General features: G+C 42.7%; 1 protein-coding gene across 1 annotated transcript in view; it reads left to right on the top strand.

Annotated features, from left to right (window-relative positions):
* The first annotated feature begins 5,736 nt into the window (after positions 1-5,736).
* The window catches only part of LOC139551141 (pinopsin-like), an 82,930-nt gene continuing 66,644 nt past the window's right edge, over positions 5,737-22,022 (top strand). Inside the window, exon 1 of the mRNA XM_071362560.1 lies at positions 5,737-6,318. Within this exon, the coding sequence (XP_071218661.1) occupies positions 5,949-6,318 (370 nt within the window). The 5' untranslated portion in view covers positions 5,737-5,948. The remainder of the gene's footprint in view (positions 6,319-22,022) is intronic.

The following is a 22,022-nucleotide window of genomic DNA, read 5'->3' as shown; positions in this document are numbered from 1 at the left end:
TGTTTTGCCTTTAGTTAATATGGTCAGGGCGTGAGTTGGGGTGGGCAGTTTATGTTATGTGTTTCTATGTTTAGGTTTGTCAATTGGCCTGATATGGTTCTCAATCAGAAACAGGTGTTTTGCATTGTCTCTGATTGGGAACCATATTTAGGTTGCCTGTTTTCACTGTTGGTTTGTGGGTGTTTGTTTCTTGTGTCTGTGTTCGTGCCACACGGGACTGTTTCGGTTAGGTTACTTTGTTATTTTGTATATTCTGTCGTGTTCAGTTAATTATATTAAAACATGGACACTTACCACTCTGCGTCTTGGTCCGATCCCTGCTACACCTCCTCTTCAGACGAAGAGGAGGACATCAGCCGTTACAGAAACACCCACCAACCAAGGACCAAGCAGAGTGGTAAAGGACAGCAGCAGCAGCGGCAGAAGACACAGGATTCATGGACTTGGGAGGAGATTCTGGACGGCAAGGGACCCTGGACTCAGCCAGGGGAATATCGCCGTCCCAGGGCAGAGCTGGAGGCAGCGAAGGCAGAGAGGCGCTGGTATGAGGAGGCAGCACGCCGACGCGGTTGGAAGCCCGAGAGTCAGCCCCAAAAATGTATTGGGGGGGTGGCACACGGGGAGTGTGGCTAAGCCAGGTAGGAGACCTGAGCCAACTCCCCGTGCTTACCGTGGAGAGAGAGGGCAACGTACTGGTCAGGCACCGTGTTATGCGGTGGAGCGCACGGTGTCCCCAGTACGCGTGCTTAGCCTGGTGCGATACATTCCAGCTCCTCGTATCGGCCAGGCTAGGTTGGGCATCGAGCCAGGTGCCATGAAGCCGGCTCAACGCACCTGGTCTCCAGTGCGTCTCCTCGGGCTGGCGTACATGGCACCAGCCTTACGCATGGTGTCCCCGGTTCGCCAGCACAGCCCAGTGCGGGCTATTCCACCTCGCCACACTGGCCGGGCTACGGGGAGCATTCAACCAGGTAAGGTTGGGCAGGCTCGGTGCTCAAGAGCTCCTGTACTCCTTCACGGTCCGGTATATCCGGTGCCACCTCCACGTACCAGTCCTCCGTTGGCAGCCCCCCGCACCAGGCTGTCTCTCCGTTTTCTCTCTACAGTTGCTCCCGCCTGTCCAGCGCTGCCAGAGCCTTCCTCTTCTCCAGCGCAGCCAGAGTCTCCCGTCTGTCCAGCGCCGTCTGAGCTGCCCGTCTGTCCAGCGCCGTCTGAGCTGCCCGTCTGTCCAGCGCCGTCTGAGCTGCCCGTCTGTCCAGCGCCGTCTGAGCTGCCCGTCTGTCCAGCGCCGCCAGCCAGCCAGGAGCTTCCAGAGCCACCAGCCAGCCAGGAGCTGCCAGAGCCGCCAGCCAGCCAGGACCTGCCAGAGCCGCCAGCCAGCCAGGAGCTGCCAGAGCCGCCAGCCAGCCAGGAGCTGCCAGAGCCGCCAGCCAGCCAGGAGCTGCCAGAGCCGCCAGTCAGCCAGGAGCTGCCAGAGTCGTCAGTCAGCCAGGAGCTGCCAGAGCTGCCTGTCACGCCGGCGATGCCGGAATTGCTCCTCAGTCCGGAGCTGCCCCTCAGTCCGGAGCTGCCCCTCAGTCCGGAGCTGCCCCTGAGTCCTATGAGCCCATTTATTGGGGTTACTCTTCAGACGAAGAGGAGGAAATCAGCCGTTACAAATATTTGGTGCATAAAATCATCGAAGTTCTGCAGATTTTGTTGTGAGGATACAGAATCAATAGACCATTTATTTTGGTATTGCCCTCAGGTAGCCTGTTTCTGGTCTCAGGTTCAGGAATGGCTGAAAATGCATAACATTGATTTAAAATTGACCCTAGAAGTAGTACTGTTAGGAGATCTGGAGAGAACAGGTCAGTCAATTACTAATATACTAATACTCTTAGTAAAAGTATTTATCTTCAACTCGCAATCTGTGGATTCTAGTCGATTAGATAGATTGAAATTGTATGTTAAACATCACAGCATAGTTGAAAGATATATTTTGCGTAGAAATCCGAAGAGGGTGGCCAGCAGAGATAGGTGGGATGGGCTGAGGGAAGCTCTGAGGGAAGCTCAAACTCAAACATGTACAGTTGGCCTTGCCGTTATGATTTTAGTTGTCCTTTATGTCCTTTGTTTTTTTGCATTGTTTTCTGTTTTCTTTTGTCTTCTTTTTTCTCATGAGTTGAAAGCTATTGCTCAGTCACTTGGCTCATGTAAATTCTGTAGCTGCCCCTTTAAATATCCTAAGGGCAACATCCCTATAGAGTTCACATTTCTCTCATGTAAATGTTGTAGCTACATAAAAATATTACAGAAATAATGTATTTGGGAAACACAGTCTTTGCTCTTTTCTTCATTAGCACACGGATGATTTCAAGTTATATTGGATTTATTTTTGTCTGTTTTAGTATATTTAGTACATTTAGTATGTTTAGTTTTCTTTGTGAGAAGCAAGTTCGTTTAAAGTTAGATGTTTTAGTTATGTAGATAAAACATATCAATGTTGTTAATACAGAAAGTAACCAAAAAACGGGTCTAATTTGCATATTCATAATGAGTTTGCAGCACACAGTAGAATGTTCGTCACAAGTTTCCCAGAATTGTTTGCCAGAAGTTCACAAGTTGCCGCAAATTTGCCACAACAGTTTGCCAAAAAACGAATTTGCGGCGACTTGGGAACTCCTGGTCAAAGATTTGCCACAACTGTTTGCCAGAAGCCGGTTGTTTCGGTAAGAGTGAGCTGGGTCTACATGATTATACTGGGAATGGTCACAATGATTAAATAATAATAAGAGGATAGAAGTTCTGGTATTTGGTCTTTCATTGGACTCACAAACATAATTCATGGGACCATCCAACATCCAGTTGGGAATGTCCTGGATAGAAGTTAAAGGTTAAGTCTTGTGACCTTGTGACCCTAGTAGTGCCCTTGTAAAAGAAGAGCTCTCTGAAGTCAATCTACGGTATTGACCTAAAAAACTTGACGAAATACCACGGAAGTCCCACTGAGCTTATTAAATGGAAAAGATATTCAGCAGAAGACCGAAAATGTCTTAATCCAACCCAATTAGGACTGCATGTCTGGAAGACCTTTTTCATATTAAATGTCGCAATGCTGTTTTTAAATTGGTAATTAAGCTTGAAAAAAAACGTTAGTGTGGGAAGTACTTTCCATCCGTCTCTTATAGTGCAAGAGCAAGCATAGGGTTTTATGGCCATGCATGTGAATAGAGTGGTCTTACATTACAGCAATGAGTTTATAACTACCAAACCAAATGCAGCCTTCTTCCTCATAAAGGACGGTTAAAGTAAAGGAGTTCACGCGTGGGTTACAATTACCTACACTGACGAATAAGGTTTGTAAAAAAAAAAATATTGGACGGGAGAGGTTTGGCCGCCATCAATTTGTTTCACGCAGGCGACAGCGAAGACATCTGGAAAACGTCCATGTCACGGGATTCGGAGTACATCAAATCAAATTTTATTGGACACGTGCACCGAATACAACATTACAATGAAATGCTTACTTACGAGCCCATTAACAAGATGGGCTCGCTGCATTCTGCAGCGATACGCCATCCCATCTGGTTTGTGCTTAGTGGGACTATCACACCTCCAGGCTGTGTAAGGGCTATTTGACGAAGGAGAGGAATGGAGTGTTGCATCAGTTAGTCTGGCCTCCACATTCACCCGCCCTCAACCCAATTGAGATGGTTTGGGGTGAGTTGGACCGCAGAGTGAAATAAAAGCAGCCATCAAGTGCTCAGCATATGTGGGAACTCCTTCAAGACTGGTGGAAAAGCATTCCTCATGAAGATGGTTGAGAGAATGCCAAGAGTGTGCAAATATGTCATCAAGGCAAAGGGTGGCTACTTTGAAGAATCTGAATTTTAAACAAAGAATTTGTTTCACACTTTTTTGGTTACTAAATGATTTCATATGTGTAATTTCATAGTTTTGATGTCTTCACTATTACTCTCCAATGTAGAAAATATACAAAAAAAAAACTTGAATGAGTAGGTGTGTCCAAACTTTTGAATGGTACTGTATGTATTGGAGATTTCTGTATTTAAATTTCAAAAAATTTGCTAATTTTCTAAAAACATGTTTTCACTTTGTCATTATGGGGTATTGTGTGTAGATGGGTAAGAAAACTAATCTATTTAATCCATTTTGCATTCAGGCTGTTACACAACAAAACTTGGAATAAGTCAAGGGGTATGAATACTTTCTGAAGGCACTGTAAAATGAGATATCATATTGTAATGTCTAATTCAAAGACAGGAAGTTGCACGAATAAGAATCAAATCAAATAACTCAAGTGAGTATGTTTTTTGTACTGTACTGCTGGTCATACTGCAAATTAACTTGCAGTTTGAGTCACTCTCGTATTGTGGTGGTGAATAAAACCGACATTAATATAGAATTGTTGTTTCCGATCCATGAAAATTTTGTAATTAATGTTGTTGTATTGTACTGGCAAAAAATGACGACAAACAATAATTGAATGGGTTGATTAAGAAAAAACGTTCTAAAACAATTCTGATTGGGGTGACAATATCCTACAAGAATGATCAAAAACCTATGGAATCCAATATGATAACTTGATTTCCAATAGGAAAAAAGTAGTCCAATAGGATTCCAATAGGATTCTGATAGAGGTGACACAAAATCCTATAGGGTTGCAAAATCCTATAGGGTTGGATCCTATAGGATCCAATAGAATTACTTTTGATTTCCAATAGGAAAACATTGTCCAATAGGATTCCGATAGGATTGTGAGAAACCAATAGGATTCTTTTAGAACCACAAATTATATAGGAATATTTGTCTTTCTTCTAAGGTTTCACCCATCTTTATCCAAAATCCCACTGGCTGCGTTAAGATCAGAGCTCTGTACAGCAGCTAATGTTAACAGAAATTGTATGAAATGTCATATCTTCTCGGTCTGAAATCATCCATCACGTACTGCGACAACAATACACAGCTTGAAAATGAATAGGCTTTATTGGATTTGCAACTTTACCTTTGTTTTAGAAAGAAATTATAAATTACCTTTAACAACGAAGAAGGATCGATAGCAAGCACAAAACAGGCACAGATTGTCATGTGTAGCCTATAACCGATTTACATGTGTTATTGTCTTTTAAAAGGCGTGATTAAATGCTACGAATGAAAAGGCGAGTAAAACAAAAGGAACAAAGTATTCCTCTGAAACAGAAGAGTAGCTCCTCTCTCACGGGATGCTGACATTCATAAAGGGAACTCTTTTGTACGAAACTTTTCGCACCGTTGATTGGTGGATATATTTCATGTGGTGATGTAATTCAATTGGAAAAGATTTCAGAACCATGGACCGCGCCTGCACGTGGTGGTTACTAAGGTACAGAATAACAGTTTCAGTGATAGGCTACTATCACAGCACTTAGCCTAAATTTGGTTAGATTTTGGTCAAAATAAGTTGAGAGTCGGCTGCACATGAGTGGTGTAGCCAACTGTACCCTACTTTTTCTGTGGTGGAAGTGGCAGCAAAATAAAAGGTGGAATTGGCAGTGAGGTCAGGTGGCCGCAGTATAACTTCTATTCGCTCGCTTTCATCTGCGTTGGCCTTTTAATCCTCACTGCATTTTCAGGTCATTTGTACCCCCTGCGAATACGAAATGCTCAGTTCCACGGCGCTCACGTCATCTGTGAAAGTAGTACAATAATATTAACACAGATGGAGAGAGTCTAGTCCGGCGGTGTGTGTGGATTTTAACAACCACGTGGTGGAGCACAGCCTCATCAAACTTTGTTCTGGTTTTAAACCCTGAACTGGGAAACAAAGTTCTACATTTGGAAAACATATTATTCAAAGCAAAAAGTTTCTCTGCAATCAACTTTAATGGATTGTAACTCAGAAACCCACATTTTCAGTCTCTCCTAAAAATGCCAACCACACGCTTGTGCTGAGAAAACGGATTGCGATGATTGTGCCCAACGTGAGCCTCAACGGCTGCACAAGGACCAATAGCGCGCTGTGCGCGGGTGCTGGAGACAGGAATCTGGAAGCGTCATACCGCACCACCCTAAGCCCGACCGGGAACCTAATAGTCGCTGTGTGTTTGGGCTTTATCGGTACGTTCGGATTCCTCAACAACCTCCTGGTTCTCGTCCTCTTCTGCCGCTACAAGGTGCTGCGCTCGCCTATCAACCTGCTACTGATGAACATTTCCTTCAGCGATCTGCTGGTGTGTGTGGTGGGCACTCCGTTCAGTTTCGCGGCAAGTACGCAAGGAAGATGGCTCATAGGAAAAAGTGGATGTGTATGGTACGGCTTTGCCAATTCACTATTTGGTAAGTGTACTATAGAGTTGCTTCATTAGTAGCGTTTGGTTTCAAATGTGGTTGTAAAAGAGGCATAGGCTATCCTCGATGTGGTGTGCGCTTTTGGGATCTGGCTAGCACAATGCGTAGAGGGGATATGCTTTGGTATTTTTTTTTTTTATAGTTTAATTTGAATATCACAATTGCATATCGATAGTCATCAGTTCCAACCGCAGCATGCAGGCCTAGATGAATGATGGGTCCTTTCTATTCAAACTTCCATATATCACCAATTTATATCTTGTTTCGACCTCCCCTTCTGAAGTCTCTCACTCATTTGTGATAGATAATAAGATGTAAAAAAAAAAATATATAAATATATATCTTGTCATAGACATTAAATCAGGCTAGTTAAACATGATCTCTGCTGGATTAAACTGCATTATGGTGTTCACTGTAGGTAGGCTACATGACAGCTCTGACGTCCAGGTGCACCAGAAACGAATCTTATTTACAGTGTTTAGACATTTTGTTTAGTTGTGAGTCAAATTGGTTATTTAGTCTGTTAAAATATAGTCGTTTTCACACGATTCATATGCGGTCTTCAAAGGATAATGAAATGCATTTGAGGGCACCAACAGGTCGGCTATCATGTCCTTTGAACGACCCAACGACCCGTTTTAACAACAGTGTGCTGCTGTCTGTCATATTTTTTTGTTAGGAGACTGTAGCAAGAGTGCAAGATTGTAAAGTCGAAGATAGACTCGCCATAGGCTTCCTCGTCAAGAATGGGAGTATAGATACAATTGTATTGCACGGGAGATGCTTCAAGATTTTTAGTCACAATCAACTGTGGGTGTTATAGCTGTCTATTTACTGATAAACCACGCAATGATATGGTTCGATGCCTATACTGTAAAACCATGAAATGTGACACGTTTATAACCAAAACGTCAATGTTTAAAACTTAAACATTAGGCATTTAGGCACATTAGGCATTTTGATTTGCTAGTATTCTCATCTTAAAACACAGGCGTTCAGAATACAGTATTAAACATGAGTCAGCTTTTTCCAGTCAGTTCCAACCAGGAGAACGTCTATATCTCCTGAGTGTATCGATTTTTAAACACAAGTGTTTACTTTCCTATCATCCTGTTTTGAGTGCATCTAATCATTAGGGATGTATGTGACCTTCCATGTCTTTTATTCCGTTCAGTGTTAGGAATGGCTGTCACCTTACCTACATTTCAGCACAACTGAACAGGACATTTCATTTAATACATGTTTTTAACAAGGTGGAGTAATAACACCACTCAATTAGAAGTTAAATGTATTTCTGTTAACTCAGAGTGGAAAAGATGTAGGAGGGGCCTCATCATTTTTTCCCAGTGTGCTTTGTTGCAGGTAGATTTTTAGAATAGTTTGTTTTAATATCTATTTAATGTCCGCATGCACATTGATTAATTAATTAATCTATACAAAGATAAATAACTGACATTTTTCTAAACTAATCCAATCTGTTAGCTAGTCTTGTTTATTAAGTCCTTCACCATAGTAGTCATTCAGGGTACAGGTTGAGTGTGATAAAAATATTCAAATTCTTGAATATCCTCCCTCACTTCACAAACCAGCGTATTGTGACATGCAGGTCTGATGTGGCCCGTGAGCCAGGATTTTCAGACCGCAATGTCGAGGATAACTAGGCCATAACTAAAGGCCTTATGTAATGTTTAAAATGTTGCCATAAAGGGTTTACTTTTGATTGAAACAAATTCACTAAGGAAGTCACTTGGTGAAAGCTTCAGGAATATAATTTATTTAATGCAACAACCAGGTCTCTGTCACTAACAAACACAGTCATTGATGGGTATCTCTCTCATTCACTCAAAAGGCACGCTGGGAAATATGAAAATACGTATTTTACACCCTACAGTGTTAAAACAACACTCCCAGTGTTTAGTGTTTAAAGCCGAAACACATTGTGAGAATAAACTTGTTAATGTGTTTAAAAAGTGTTACAGCGGATAAACATGTTCTGGTGTTTACGATCTAAAAACACTATGACATGTTTTCATTGAAATTCTAAATCCCTTGATGCGTTTAAAAAGTGTTACAGAAAAGTGTTTAGTTATGTGTTCAGATCATAAACACTTGGTTTTACACTGTACCAGAGATTCAGGATACCATTGACTTAATTTCCTGTGATTTCAAGCTAACTGAAATAATCACTTCAACAGTGACTCCGAGTCATTTTATCCGTCCTACTCTGTGATGCTGCTTCAGTCCCTCACAGATGTCTGGAGTTTAAAATTGTGCCATATTGGCTTTTCATGAGTTAAGTTGTATGCATTTTAGATAATGAAGGTTATGTAAATACTCCACTCAGGCTTATTCAGAGATCTGCCCCTTTGTGTGGATTTTACTGTTGTTTTTGGAGTTGGGCTCTCTCCTAATTGCCCGAAGCACAGCTCATTTGCTGCCTTGCACATTAAACTGTCCAAAGTGCATTAGTCCATCCAACCAGGCCTCAATAGGCTGTAAAGGAAGAATCACCAATGTTCCTGTGATATTTTTCCCGATATAAACACAAGTTTATTGAAACTGGCCATATGTGGGCTGCTCGGGTTGTTCTAGGCTAGAACCAGTGCATATCCTATTTTTATAACATTTCACGCTCTCTGCTATCTTTATACAACATCATTTAGCAGCTATAGCTCTTTTGAATAGTCTCCATAAGCTTGTTTGAAACCCCACTGGCAAATTGTGTTTTAATGTGTCCAGACCTGCATTTAACACCCATTGGCACCATTTTAAAATACAATGTCATGTTTCAACCCAGTATGGTACATCCAAACCAGTTTTAACTGCCCCAATCACACCCAATACGAGTCCCTCTCCTTTGACCACACATGATAAAAGCTGGAATGTCAGCCCCTAAGACGTGTTGTCACGAAGATATATACTGTACGTGTTGGTTTTCCATCTGCCCCTTGTGATTAAGAGATGCAGGCAGTGCAGAGACATTCAGTGGGCTAAAGTCTAAAAATGGCACATCCAACTTTGTATCATGAGTCCAGTTTTTTTCAATTGAATTTTGCTAAACAATGCATGTTCCATTAAAAAGGTTTTCCACACTGGTTTGGCAGTGGCGGTGAGCCATGGCGAACAACAGAATACAACCATCACTTAGGCCTATTGAATACAGATGCATTTTTCATAAAGAATTATGTTTAGTGATACTCCAGAATGGTTTAATTCATACATTTTTTGGGAAATTAAGTTGAAATTGACAGAAAATTGTTATTTTCTTCTCTTCAACGGCTTACTTCTAAAACAAAAAAAGGGTGCTTTTTGGTAGAGCTATGGGCGGTATCATAAAATATTTACAACTTAATTTAATACAGGAACATTGTTAGTGCATCCCCTTCAGGTTAGATAAGTGGTATCCTTGTGACATTGTTAAAACTTTTTATATTCACAGAACTATCTTGACTTTTTCTCTTCTTAAATCGTTTTTTGCCTCCAAATTGAAAGGAAGCTCACATAGCATCACACCAGCTCCCGGAGTTTTGGCTGGGACATTTCATTGTGGACATTTCATTGGGGACATTTCAAGTCTCTTAGTCTTGATTTATTGCGTACTAAGTTACCCACTATATGAGACATTCAGTGGTTCCGCATTACTTATATTAGCCACTGAAGTGATAACAGTACGTTCCACAAGGAGCCAATTTACTAACCCTTTGACTAGTTTTGGCATCTGAATCTGAGGCATGGTGTGTGGTCGCTAGGCACTGTTGCTCCCAGACATCAACAAGGCTCGATTTTCCATTGGCTGTGGCTGAGGAATTACTCAGAGTCACTCTTGAAGTGATTATTTCTCAGATTCAGTGTTATGCACTCAGGCTTGTAGGATCTGTCTTATGCAGGCGTGTCAGAAAAATACTCAGTGGAAGAACAATATGTATCATAAATCATGCTTATAAGAAATAATCACTTAGAGGGGAACAAAACAGAAAGTATACACATTTATGGTATACACACAATTTAAATGTGTTTGGTATCAAATATTTACGATAGTGTAAAGCAAGAGGCTGCAGTAGTCAGCACCCACACATATACTGTTAAGCATCTTTCCATATACACAAGCGTTCGCTAAGCTGAGCTCTGCTGCAACATCAAATCGAAATAAAATAAAATGTTATTGGTCACATACACGTGTTTAGCAGATGTTATTGCGGGTGTAGCGAAACTTTTGTGTTTTGTCGTGGCAATTTCCTGTATTGCCAAATGAGGAGAGTTACAAATGAGGAGAGTTACAAACCACACACCAGTCAGAGTTATACTTAAACTTCATCTTTAATTATATGAGCTTCACCATAGCCCTGTGACTTTCAACAATTCACTATAATGAATTGTTGAGAGTCCCAACATAATGGCAACTGAGATCTTTTATAGCAAATATACACCCCTCTCAACTTACATGACGAACCACAGATCTTTAGGAACTCTTCACAAAGGGCCTTTTACTTGAGAAAGAAGTATCCCATAGCCAGATTGCAATCGCTATAAATTATCGCCCAGTTTGGTCTCTAAAACGAGGTTCTAATCTCGTTCCTGGTACTTCATAGTACCAGAACATTACCTCATCCAAGGCATAACTCAATTGTCAACTCTATATACGCCCATCTCAAGTAAACCCCCTCTCCTCCCCACTCCTGGACAAGCTCACTGAGGGGAGTGACTTGCGCACAGACATTGTGGAGCCAACAGATAATTGGTTCCCCCTTAATCACGCCATCCCTTCACATGGTTTAACAGATACATTCACATATGAAGACAATATTCCATTCTGTACTCCTCCCTTTCTGATATTCTGCATATTACCAGAGACATGTAAAAGACAAGCCTGATCTCTCCCCTCTCTGGGCCCCAAGTGACTGAGCCCTAGCTGAGAAGGGAAAAGTGCAACTGCCAACAGTATAGTCGAAAGGGATACATTCTAATGACAAGTATCTCACATAAGCATATTATGTAAATATAACATCAGTAACATCAGCAGTAATTTCTAACAATTTCACAACAATACACACAATACACACACATCTAAGTAAAGGAATGGAATTAAGAATATATAAATATTTGGACGAGCTATGTCAGAGCGGCATATACTAAGATACAGTAGAATATAATCAAATCAAATTTTATTTGTCACATGTGCCGATACAACAGGTGTAGACCGTACAGTGAAATGCTTACTTACAAGCCCTTAACCAACAATGCAGTTAAGAAAAGTTAAGTTAAAAATAGAAGTAACAAATAATTAAAGAGCCGCAGTAAAATAACAATAGCGAGGCTATATACAGGGGGTACCTGTCACTCCCCTGACCATAGATTGCTTTGTATGTTTCTATTTTTTGTTTGGTCAGGGTGTGATGTGGGTGGGCATTCTATGTTTGTATGTTTATGTTTTCTATTTCTATTGTGTTTGGCCTGGTATGGTTCCCAATCAGAGGCAGCTGTCAATCGTTGTCTCTGATTGAGAACCATACTTAGGTAGCCTGTTTTCCCACTTTGAGTTGTGGGTGGTTGTTTCCTGTTTTGTGTTTGTTTCACCATTCAGGACTGTTTCGATTTTCGTTGTCATTTCACTTTGTTATTTTTGTATTTTCGTGTTCTGTTCTATTAAAGTAACATGGACACTTACCACGCTGCGTTTTGGTCCTATCTTGACTACTCTTCATCAGACGAAGAGGAATATCGTTACAGTGCCGGTACAGAGTTAATGTGCGGGGGCATCGGTTAGTCGAGGTAATATCTACATGTAGGTAGAGTTAAAGTGACTATGCATAGATAATAAACAGAGAGTAGCAGCAGCGCAAAAGACGGGGGCAATGCAAATAGTCCGGGTAGCCATTTGATTAGCTGTTCAGGAGTCTTATGGCTTTGGGATAGAAGCTGTTAAGAAGTCTATTTGACCTAGACTTGGTGCTCCGGTACCGCTTGCTGTGCGGTAGCAGAGAGAGCAGTCTATGATTGGGGTGGCTGGAGTCTTTGACAATTTTTAGGGCCTTCCTCTGACACCACCTGGTGTAGAGGTCCTGGATGGCAGGCAGCTTGGCCCCAGTGATGCACTGGGCCGTACACACTACCCTCTGTAGTGCCTTGCAGTCGGAGGCCTTGCAGTTGCCATACCAGGCAGTGATGCAACCAGTCAGGATGCTTTCGATGGTGCAGCTGTAGAACTTTTTGAGGATCTGAGGAACCATGCCAAATCTTTTCAGTCTCCTGAGGGGGAATAGGCTTTATCGTGCCCTCTTCACGACTGTCTTGGTGTGTTTGGAACATGATAGTTTGTTGTTGATGTGGACACCAAGGAACTTGAAGCTCTCAACCTGCTTCACTACAGCCCAGTCGATGAGAATGGGGGCTGGCTCGGCCCTCCTTTTCCTTTAGTCCACAATCTTCTCCTTTGTCTTGATTACGTTGCGGGAGAGGTTGTTGTCCTGGCACCAGGTCTCTGACCTCCTCCCTATAGGCTGTCTCATCGTTGTCGGTGATCAGGCCTACCACTGTTGTGTCATCGGCAAACTTAATGATGGTGTTGGAGTCGTGCCTGGCCATGCAATCATGAGTGAACAGGGAGTACAGGAGGGGACTGAGCATGGACCCCTGAGGGGCCCCTGTGTTGAGGGTCAGGGTGGTCTACAAGTTATAGTGTGGTCTACAAGTTATCATGAGATACTCTACCACAGGTGAGCAAAACCTTGAGACGTCCTTAGATTTCATGCACCAGCTGTTGTTTGCAAATATACATAGAGGCTGCTGTTCTATCTTGCCGAAAACGCGTAAAACCCGACAGCTGTATGTTATGCATTTCGTCGTTCAGCCACAACTCAGTGAAACATAAGATATTACAGTTTTTAAAGTACCGTTGGTAGGATATACGTGCTCGTAGTTCGTCTCTTTCATTATCCAATGATTGTACGTTGGCCAATAGGGACCGATGGTAAAGGCAGATTACCCACTCGCCGCCGGATCATTACAAGGCACCCAGACCTACGTCCCCGATATCTCCGACTCTTTTTCCTGCGAATGGCGGGGATGAGGGCCTTGTCGGGTGTCTGGAGTAAATCCTTTGTGTCCGACTCGTTAAAGTACAGGGTGAATAATTGCTGTCCTGATATCTAGAAGCTCTTTTCGGTCATAAGAGACGGTGGCAGAAACATTATGTACGAAATAAGTTACAAATAAAGTTGAAAAAACACACAATAGCACAATTGGCTAGGGGACCGTAAAACGACAGCTATCTCCTCCGGCGCCATTAAGGTAGAATACCGTATATACATATAAGATGAGTAATGCAACATTTGCAAACATTATTAAAGTGACTAGTGTTCCATTATTAAAGTGGCCAGTGATTTCAAGTCTATGTATATAAGGCAGCAGCATCTAATGTGCTAGTGATGGCTATTTAACAGTCTGATGGCCTTGAGATTGAAAAACAGCTTCTATCTCTCGGTGCCAGCTTTGATGCACCTGTACTGACCTCGCCTTCTGGATGATAGCGGGGTGAACAGGCAGTGGCTCGGGTGGATGTTTTCCTTGATTATATTTTTGGCCTTCCTGTGACATAGGTGTAGGTGTTCTGGAGGGCAGGTAGTTTTTCCCCGGTGATGCGTTGGGCAGACCGCACTACCCTCTGGAGAACCCTGCAGTTGTGGTCGGTGTAGTTGCCGTACCATGCGGTACAGCCCACGACACAGCCCGACAAGATGCTCTAAATTGTGCACCTGTAAAAGTTTGTGAGTGATTTAGTTACCAAGCCAAATTTCTTCAGCCTCCTGAGGTTGAGGAGGCACTGTTTGGCCTCTCTTCACCACACTGTCTGTGTGGGTGGACCATTTCAGTTTGTCCGTGATGTGTACACCGAGGAACCTGAAGCTTTCCACCTTTTTCACTGCGGTCCCGTCGATGTGGATAGTGGGGTGCTCCCTCTGCTATTTCCTGAAGACCACAATCAGCTCCTTTGTTTTGTTGACGTTGAGTGAAAGGTTGTTTTCCTGGGACCACACTCCCAGGGCCCTCACGTCCTCCCTGTAGGCTGTCTTGTTGTTAGTAATCAGGCCTACTACTGTTGTGACGTCTGCAAACTTGATGATTGAGTTGGAGGCATGCATGGCCACGCAATCAAAGGTGAACTGGGAGTACAGGAGGGGGCTGAGCACACACCCTTGTGGGGCCCAAGTGTTGAAGATCAGTGAAGTGGAGGTGTTGTTTCCTACCTTCACCACCACTCAGGGGTGGCCCATCAGGAAGTACAGGACCCAGTTGCACAGGTTAGGGTTCAGACCCAGGGCCTCGAACTTAATGATAAGTTTGGAGGGTACTATGGTTTTGAATGCTGAGCTATAAGTAATGAACAGCAGTCTTACATAGGTATTCCTCTTGTCCAGATGGGATAGGTCAGTGTGCAGTGCGATGGCGATTGCATGGATCTGTGGATCTATCGTCTGTGGATCTATTGGGGCGGTGAGCAAATTGAAGTGGGTCTAGGGTGTCAGGTCAGGTAGTGAGTGCTACAGAAGTGAGTGCTACGGGGCAATAGTGATTTAGTTCAGGTACCTTTGCTTTCTTGGGTACAGGAACAATGGTGGCCATCTTGAAGCATGTGGGGACTGCAGACTGGGATAGGGGGAGATTGAATGTCCGTGAACACTCCAGCCAGCTGGTCTGCGCATGCTCTGAGGACGTGGCTAGGGATGCCATCTCGGCCGGCAGCCTTGCGAGGGTTAATACACTTAAATGTCTTACTCACATCTGCCACGGAGAAGGAGAGCCCACAGTGGTCGGTAGCACTGTGTTATACTCGAAGCAGGCGAAGAAGGTGTTTAGCTTGTCCGGAAGCAAGACGTCAGTGTCCGCGACGTGGCTGGTTTTCCTTTTGTAGTCCATGATTGTCTGTAGACCCTGTCACATACGTGTAGTTTCTGAGCCGTTGAATTATAACTCCACTTTGTCTTTGTCCTGACGTTTTGCCTGTTTGATTGCCTTACGGAAGGAATAACTACACTGTTTGTATTCGGGCATATTCCCAGTCACCTTGACATAGTTAAATGCGGTGGTTCCTGCATTCAGTATTGCGTGAATGCTGCCATCTATCCACGGTTTCTGGTTTGGGTAGGTTTTAATAGTCACAGTGGGTACAACATCTCCTATACACTTCCTGATAAACTCAGTCACCGTATCAGTGTATTCGCCGATGTTATTCTCAGAGGCTACCCGGAACATATCCCAGTCCGCGTGATCAAAACAATCTTGAAGTGTGGATTCCGATTTGTTAGACCAGCGTTGAATAGTCCTTAGCACGGGTACTTCCTGTTTGAGTATCTGCCCATAGGAAGGGAGGAGCAAAATGGAGTCGTGATCAGATTTGCCAAAGGGAGGGCTTTGTAGACATCCCGGGAAGTTGGAGTAGCAGTGGTTGAGTGTTTCAGCAGCGCGAGTACTACAGTCAATGTGTTGATAGAACTTCGGTTGAGTTTTCCTCAAATTTGCTTTGCTAAAATCCCCAGCTACAATAAATGCAGCCTCAGGATATGTGGTTTCCAGTTTGCATAAAGTCCAGTGAAGTTCTTTGCGGGCCGTCGTGGTATCGGCTTGAGGGGGAATATACACGGCTGTGACTATAACCGAAAAAGATTTCTCTTGGGGGGGGAAATACGGTCTGCATTTGATTGTGAGGTATTCTAGGTCGGGTGAACAAAAGGACTTGAGTTCCTGTATGTTATCACAATCACATCATGAGTAGTTAATCATGAAACATACACCCCCGCCCTTTTTCTTCCCAAAGAGATATTTATTCCTGTCTGCGCAATGAACTGAGTGTTCTTGGGTATATCCCGAGAGAGCCATGTTTCCGTGAAACAGGGTATGTTACTATCCCTGATGTCTCCCTGGAAGGAAATCGTCTCCCTGAGCTCGTCAACTTTATTATCCAGAAACTGAACATTAGCGAGTAATATACTCGGACTAGAAGTCCACTCCGTATCCCTCTTCTCTGCCGGCGGTGTTTTGGACCAGCCTCTGGAATCAGTTAAATTGCCCTGGGGGGGTACGAACAAAGGATGCGATTTGGGAAATTCGTATTCCTGATCGTAATGCTGGTGAGTTACCGCCGCTCTGATATGCAAATGATCTTCCGGGCTGTATGTTATAACCCAAAATTATTTCTGGGCTAACAATGTAAGACATAACACATAAAAAAAATACTGCAAAGTTGCTTAGGGGCTAGAAGCACGGCTGCCCTATCTATCTGCGCCGTTTTCTTGGTTGTTTTTCTTGCCAGCTGTGTGACAACAAATACTGACAAGGATAACCTCTCACTTCCTATTCTTTTTCAGGCCAATTCAGAGGTGAGGTAAGTGTACACAACTCAGACTTTCATGTAAATCATTAATTGATGTCAATGGGTGACTTATGTGGAAATTTGTGTTAAGTGTGCAGATCTCAAGTCGTAACACCGTCTTTGTTCTATGTTGTTAGTTGCCCAGCATAGGAACATCATATCGCTGAATAAACAATCTACCGAAAGAAAAGCACACCAACTTACCCTCAAGAGGACCCTCAAGAAGCTGTGCCCATGACATTAGCACAATATCTAGCTTTGGTTTTGAGGCTGTAAAACAGTTGAATGTTGCATACATAAGTCTCGCCTTTGGACCTGAACGGCCATTATTGTAGTTAAGTGATGTCTGGAATGACTTTAGAACCTGCTGCCTCAACTTAATGGCCTGAGATGAGAACTCAGCAGATTTTAGACCGGAAAACATTATTGCAGTCACATATCTTATTTCACATTAAAAGGGCTTGCTTAGTTAGCAGCCCTGGGCAACCATTTAGCCAGTCCAACTCCTCTTTGCATTTGTATCCTTATCTCGCGGTGTCATTGTCCTCTATTATATTGAAAAATACTTCCTTCCTCTTTTTGAACTTCCTTCCCTCCATCATTGCTTCGTGATCCTGCATACGGTAATGCACTACATGACCAAAAGTATGTGGACATACTGCTCGTCGAACATCTCATTCCAAAATCATGGGCATTAGTATGGAGTTGGTCCCCCTTTGCTGCTATAACAGCCTCCACTCTTCTGGGAAGGCTTTCAACTAGATATTGGAACATTGCTGCGGGGACTTGCTTCCATTCAGCCAAAATAACATTAGTGAGGTTCTGCACTGATGTTGGGCGATTAGGCCTGGCTCGCAGTCGGCATTAAAATTCATCCCAAAGGTGTTGGATGGGGTTGAGGTCATGGCTTTGTGCAGGCCAGTCAAGTTCTTCCATACCGATCTCAACAAACCATTTCTGTATGGACCTCGCATTGTGCACAGGGGCATTGTCATGCTGAAACAGGAAAGGGCCTTCCCCAAACTGTTGCCACAAAGTTGGAAGCACAGAATCGTCGAGAATGTCATTGTATGCTGTAGTGTTAAGATTTCCGTTCACTGGAACTAGTTCGGCTAGCCCGAACCATAAAAAATAGCCCCAGACCCTTATTCCTCCTACACCAAACTTTACAGTTGGCACTATGCATTCGGGCAGGTAGAGTTCTCCTGGAATCCGCCAAACACAAATCCATCCCTCGTACTGTCAGATGGTGAAGCGTGATTCATCACTCCAGAGAACACGTTTCCACTGCTCCAGAGTCAGGGTCCAAAGGCAGCGAGCTTCACACCACTCCAGCCGACGCTTGGTATTGCACATGGTGATTTTAGGCTTGTGTTCGGCTGCTCGGCCATGGAAACCCATTTCATGAAACTCCAGACGAACAGTTATTGTGCTGACGTTGCTTCCAGAGACAGTTTGGAACTCGGTAGTGAGTGTTGCAACCGAGGACAAACGATTTTAAGCGCTTCAGCACTTGGCGGTCTCGTTCTGTGAGCTTGTGTGGCCTACCACTTTGTGGCTGAGCCGTTGTTGCTCCTAGACATTTCCACTTCACAATAACAGCACTTACAGTTGACCGGGGAAGCTCTAGTTGGGCATAAATTTGACAAACTTACTTGTTGAAAGGTGGCATCTTTTGACAGTGCCACGTGAATGTCACTGAGCTCCTCATTAAGGCAATTCTACTGCCAATGTTTGTCTATGGAGATTGCATGGCTGTGTAATATATATACACTTGCAGCAACGGATGTGGCTGAAATATCCAAATCCACTAATTTGAAGGTGTGTGTGTCCGCATACTTTTGTATATATATTGTATCTGCCTCAGGTGTACACAGGCTTTGAATTAACCTAACCTTGTCTGTTCTTGCTGAATGCAGAAGTTGGACTGTATTCTGTATATGGCCCCGATTCGTCTAGTGTTTTTTTGTCAAGGTCGGTGAGAACTCTCAACAGTAAAGGGAAGCAAAATCACTCTCACGTAAAGGTCATGATACGACGGTAATGAGCAAGTCCAATAAATAGTGAATAAACACACCTCACAATACTCATTATGTGTGATGGGAGGTGGGAGGTGGGATTTCAGAGCATTAGTATTCCCATACAGACTTGCCTTGGGTGCAGATAGCAAAAGCAGTCACTTGTACTTTATCCGTAACCTTTTATTCATACAAAGAAAACAAGTACACAGCTTATGTTAATTGTGTAAGCCACTTTCAGATCCTGTATCTTGTCAGTGGTGCATTCTTTGACCTTTTCTGCCCGTAAATCCTTTTAAATGTATGCACCTCCTCTGGCCTTATGAAAGATAAAGCAGAGGTTCCCAAACTTTTGCAAAGGCTTCCTTTCTCTAATCTGTATCATTCCCACATTGAAAGTCATTCAGAGTGGTTGTCTTCTTTCTAAATTTAATGTATTCCTCTTCTCCGTAATAAAACAGGGTATCCACTTGAGTCCAAACTTTTAACAATGGGCCTTCATTCATTTTTCTTGCTGATTGTATTTTCCTTATGGTACAAAGGATTCTGAGGCTAGTTTATGTATTCCATACTGATTTTGTGAAAACGTGTTTTTGGAACACTTCTGTCACGTTCCTGACCTGTTTTCTGTTAGTTGTTTTATGTGTTAGCTGGTCAGGACGTGAGTTTGGGTGGGCAGTCTATGTTTTCTGTTTCTATGTTGGTTTGGGTACCTAATATGGTTCTCAATTAGAGGCAGGTGGTTTTCATCTCCTCTGATTGAGAATCATATTAAGGTAGGTAGTTTCACATTGTTTGTCGTGGGTGGTTGTCTCCTGTGTCTGTGTCTATGTTGCACCATACGGGACTGTTTCGTTCGTTCCTCGTTTTGTGTAGTCATTTTCCTGTTCGTTCGTTCTGCGTTACATGTAAGTCCTTACGTTCAGGTTTGTCTACATCATTTTGTTGTTTTGTTTAGTTTTAAGTGAAGTTCGTGTTTTCGTCTTTACTTTAATAAATATAATGTCAAATCACAAGTCTGCATTTTGGTTCGATCCCTGCTCCTCCTCTTCGTATGAAGAGGAGGAGGAACGCCGTTACAACTTCACTTGTTCACATGTGAAATTGGTATGGTTTTTCCATCAGGGTGACGACTATGGTTGAACTACAGATCGTGTGCATGAAAACCTTTTGCAAACCATTTGTGGTGAGCTCTCAAGTTTATATTTGATAGGGGAACTTTTGCATGGATTAAATTTTTCCAGATGTTGACTTACTGTCTGAAATGGGAATCAGAAATGACGGCAGTTGAGGATTTTTTTCTGGCGTGGTTGCCCACTCGGTGTAGCTGAAATGTAGAGATGTTTTCTCAACGTGCTCCATAGAACTGCAGTTTCAAAGGAAATTTCCTGTAATTCTACACATGTTGCCATGGCTAATCCTGTGCTCTTTTGCTCAAACATAAATACAAAATAAATACTGCTAAATTCATTGTTATTGCAATTTTTAAATCGCCCTGACTGTGTAGATTATATTATAAGAAAATATATAGGACCATTATTTTTTTCTACATACTTTATCTCTGGTTGAAAGTTAACACTGAAAGCGTTTTTCCACGCTGAACATTTCATTTTTACAGTTTGAATTTAGGCGCCTCAAAAACCGCTTAGACGGCCCACCCAAGGATTTCAATGGCAGAAAAATCGCTGCAGTCAATTATTGGGCAAATGTAGGTATCCTTTCATCCTGTGGTAAGAACTGTACAATACCGAAACATGTACTTGATTAGATATTCTGTGAAAGACAAATACACGATGCGCAAGGAACTAACCCAAAATGGGGGAAATGCTCAAGTGAATTTCATCTTATTTAGCTAATTTCAAAACATTGTGAAAATGTTGAGGATATTAGATTAAGCTGGCCTCTCTGATGTGAAGTCCATCGAGTTGGTGTCCCACTCCATAAGGCTCTACTTTGAATAGGCAGTCCCATGTTGATTTCATGCTAGCGAGCTGGCCCAAACTTGGGCAGAGGCATCTATCTGCTTGGCCAACTAACATAACCTCATTTCGGCTGTTTCCTCCACATAATGATGAGTTTGAATATTAGATTTCATATTCGCCGTCTTTGAAGAAAGGCTTTAATTATTTTTTCGTAATTCTATTTGATTTTAGTAATTTGTTGGCTGTATACAGCTCTCCATCAGCGGAGCATCGCCTTTATTATACGTTTAGATGCTTGAATATGCTGGGGTCAGTGTACAGAGAAGATACTGGGCACTTTATTAAATGGACTACCTGGATGTCTATGTATTGAAACCATGAGATGCTGTAGCATTTTGGTGTCATTTTTGTAATATATTGCAATTTCATAACTTTCACAAAGCTACAAATCTCACCAGCCCAGATGGGTCAAGAGTAGCAATAAAAACATCCATTAAGTCCATCAAGCAAGCACATGTGAATCCAGTAGCCGTGATCATATGAGGTAAACATGTGATTCATTTCTATGAGCTTTGCCTGCAGCTCAGACAGTCAACGGCTGTATATTACACATGTATGCAGACACTGCGGTGAACCGGTGTGCACGCACAGATGCGCACGCACAGATGCGCACGCACAGATGCGCACGCACAGATGCGCGTACACTCTCACCTAAACAACCTGCACTTCAGAGCCCATGCAATATCTCCCATTGCCTGTGAGAGCTAAGAACTATACAGCAGCTCAGTGAAAGGTCTGGCCCACACTTTTAAATTAGAGGGCTGGTTGGGTCTGCTTCCTTGCTGTTGGAGATCAATGGCCGTGGAGGACAGCCTCGTGGATCCAATCAAATGTTATTTGTCACATGCTTCGTAAACAACAGGTGTAGGCTAACAGTGAAAATCTTAGGGGCCCTTCACAAAAATGCAGAGAAAGAAAATAGAGAAATAATAGAAAAGTAGTAACATGTAATAATAAAAGTAATAATAAATACACAATGAGTAACGATAACTTGGCTATATACACGGGGTACCAGTACCGAGTCGATGTGCAGGGGTACGAGGTCATTGAGGTAGAAACAGTGTATTTGGACTCCTTCCTTTTCCCACATTTTGTTACGTTACAGCCTTATTCTAAAATGGATTACATAAAAACAAATCCTCATCAATCTACACACAATAATGACAAAGCAAAAAAAGGTTTTTGAAAATGTTTGCAAATGTATAGAAAATTTAAAACAAATACCTTATTTACATAAGTATTCAGACCCTTTGCTATGAGACTCAAAATTGCCCTCCGGTGCATCCTGTTCCCATTGATCACCTTTGAGATTTTTCTACAACTTGA

The sequence above is a fragment of the Salvelinus alpinus genome, chromosome 23 (genome assembly GCF_045679555.1).
Source record: "Salvelinus alpinus chromosome 23, SLU_Salpinus.1, whole genome shotgun sequence".
In the NCBI taxonomy this organism is placed as follows: Eukaryota; Metazoa; Chordata; class Actinopteri; order Salmoniformes; family Salmonidae; genus Salvelinus; species Salvelinus alpinus.
Note: the sequence above shows the minus strand (reverse complement) of the source record. Positions and strands in the feature narration are given on the sequence as shown.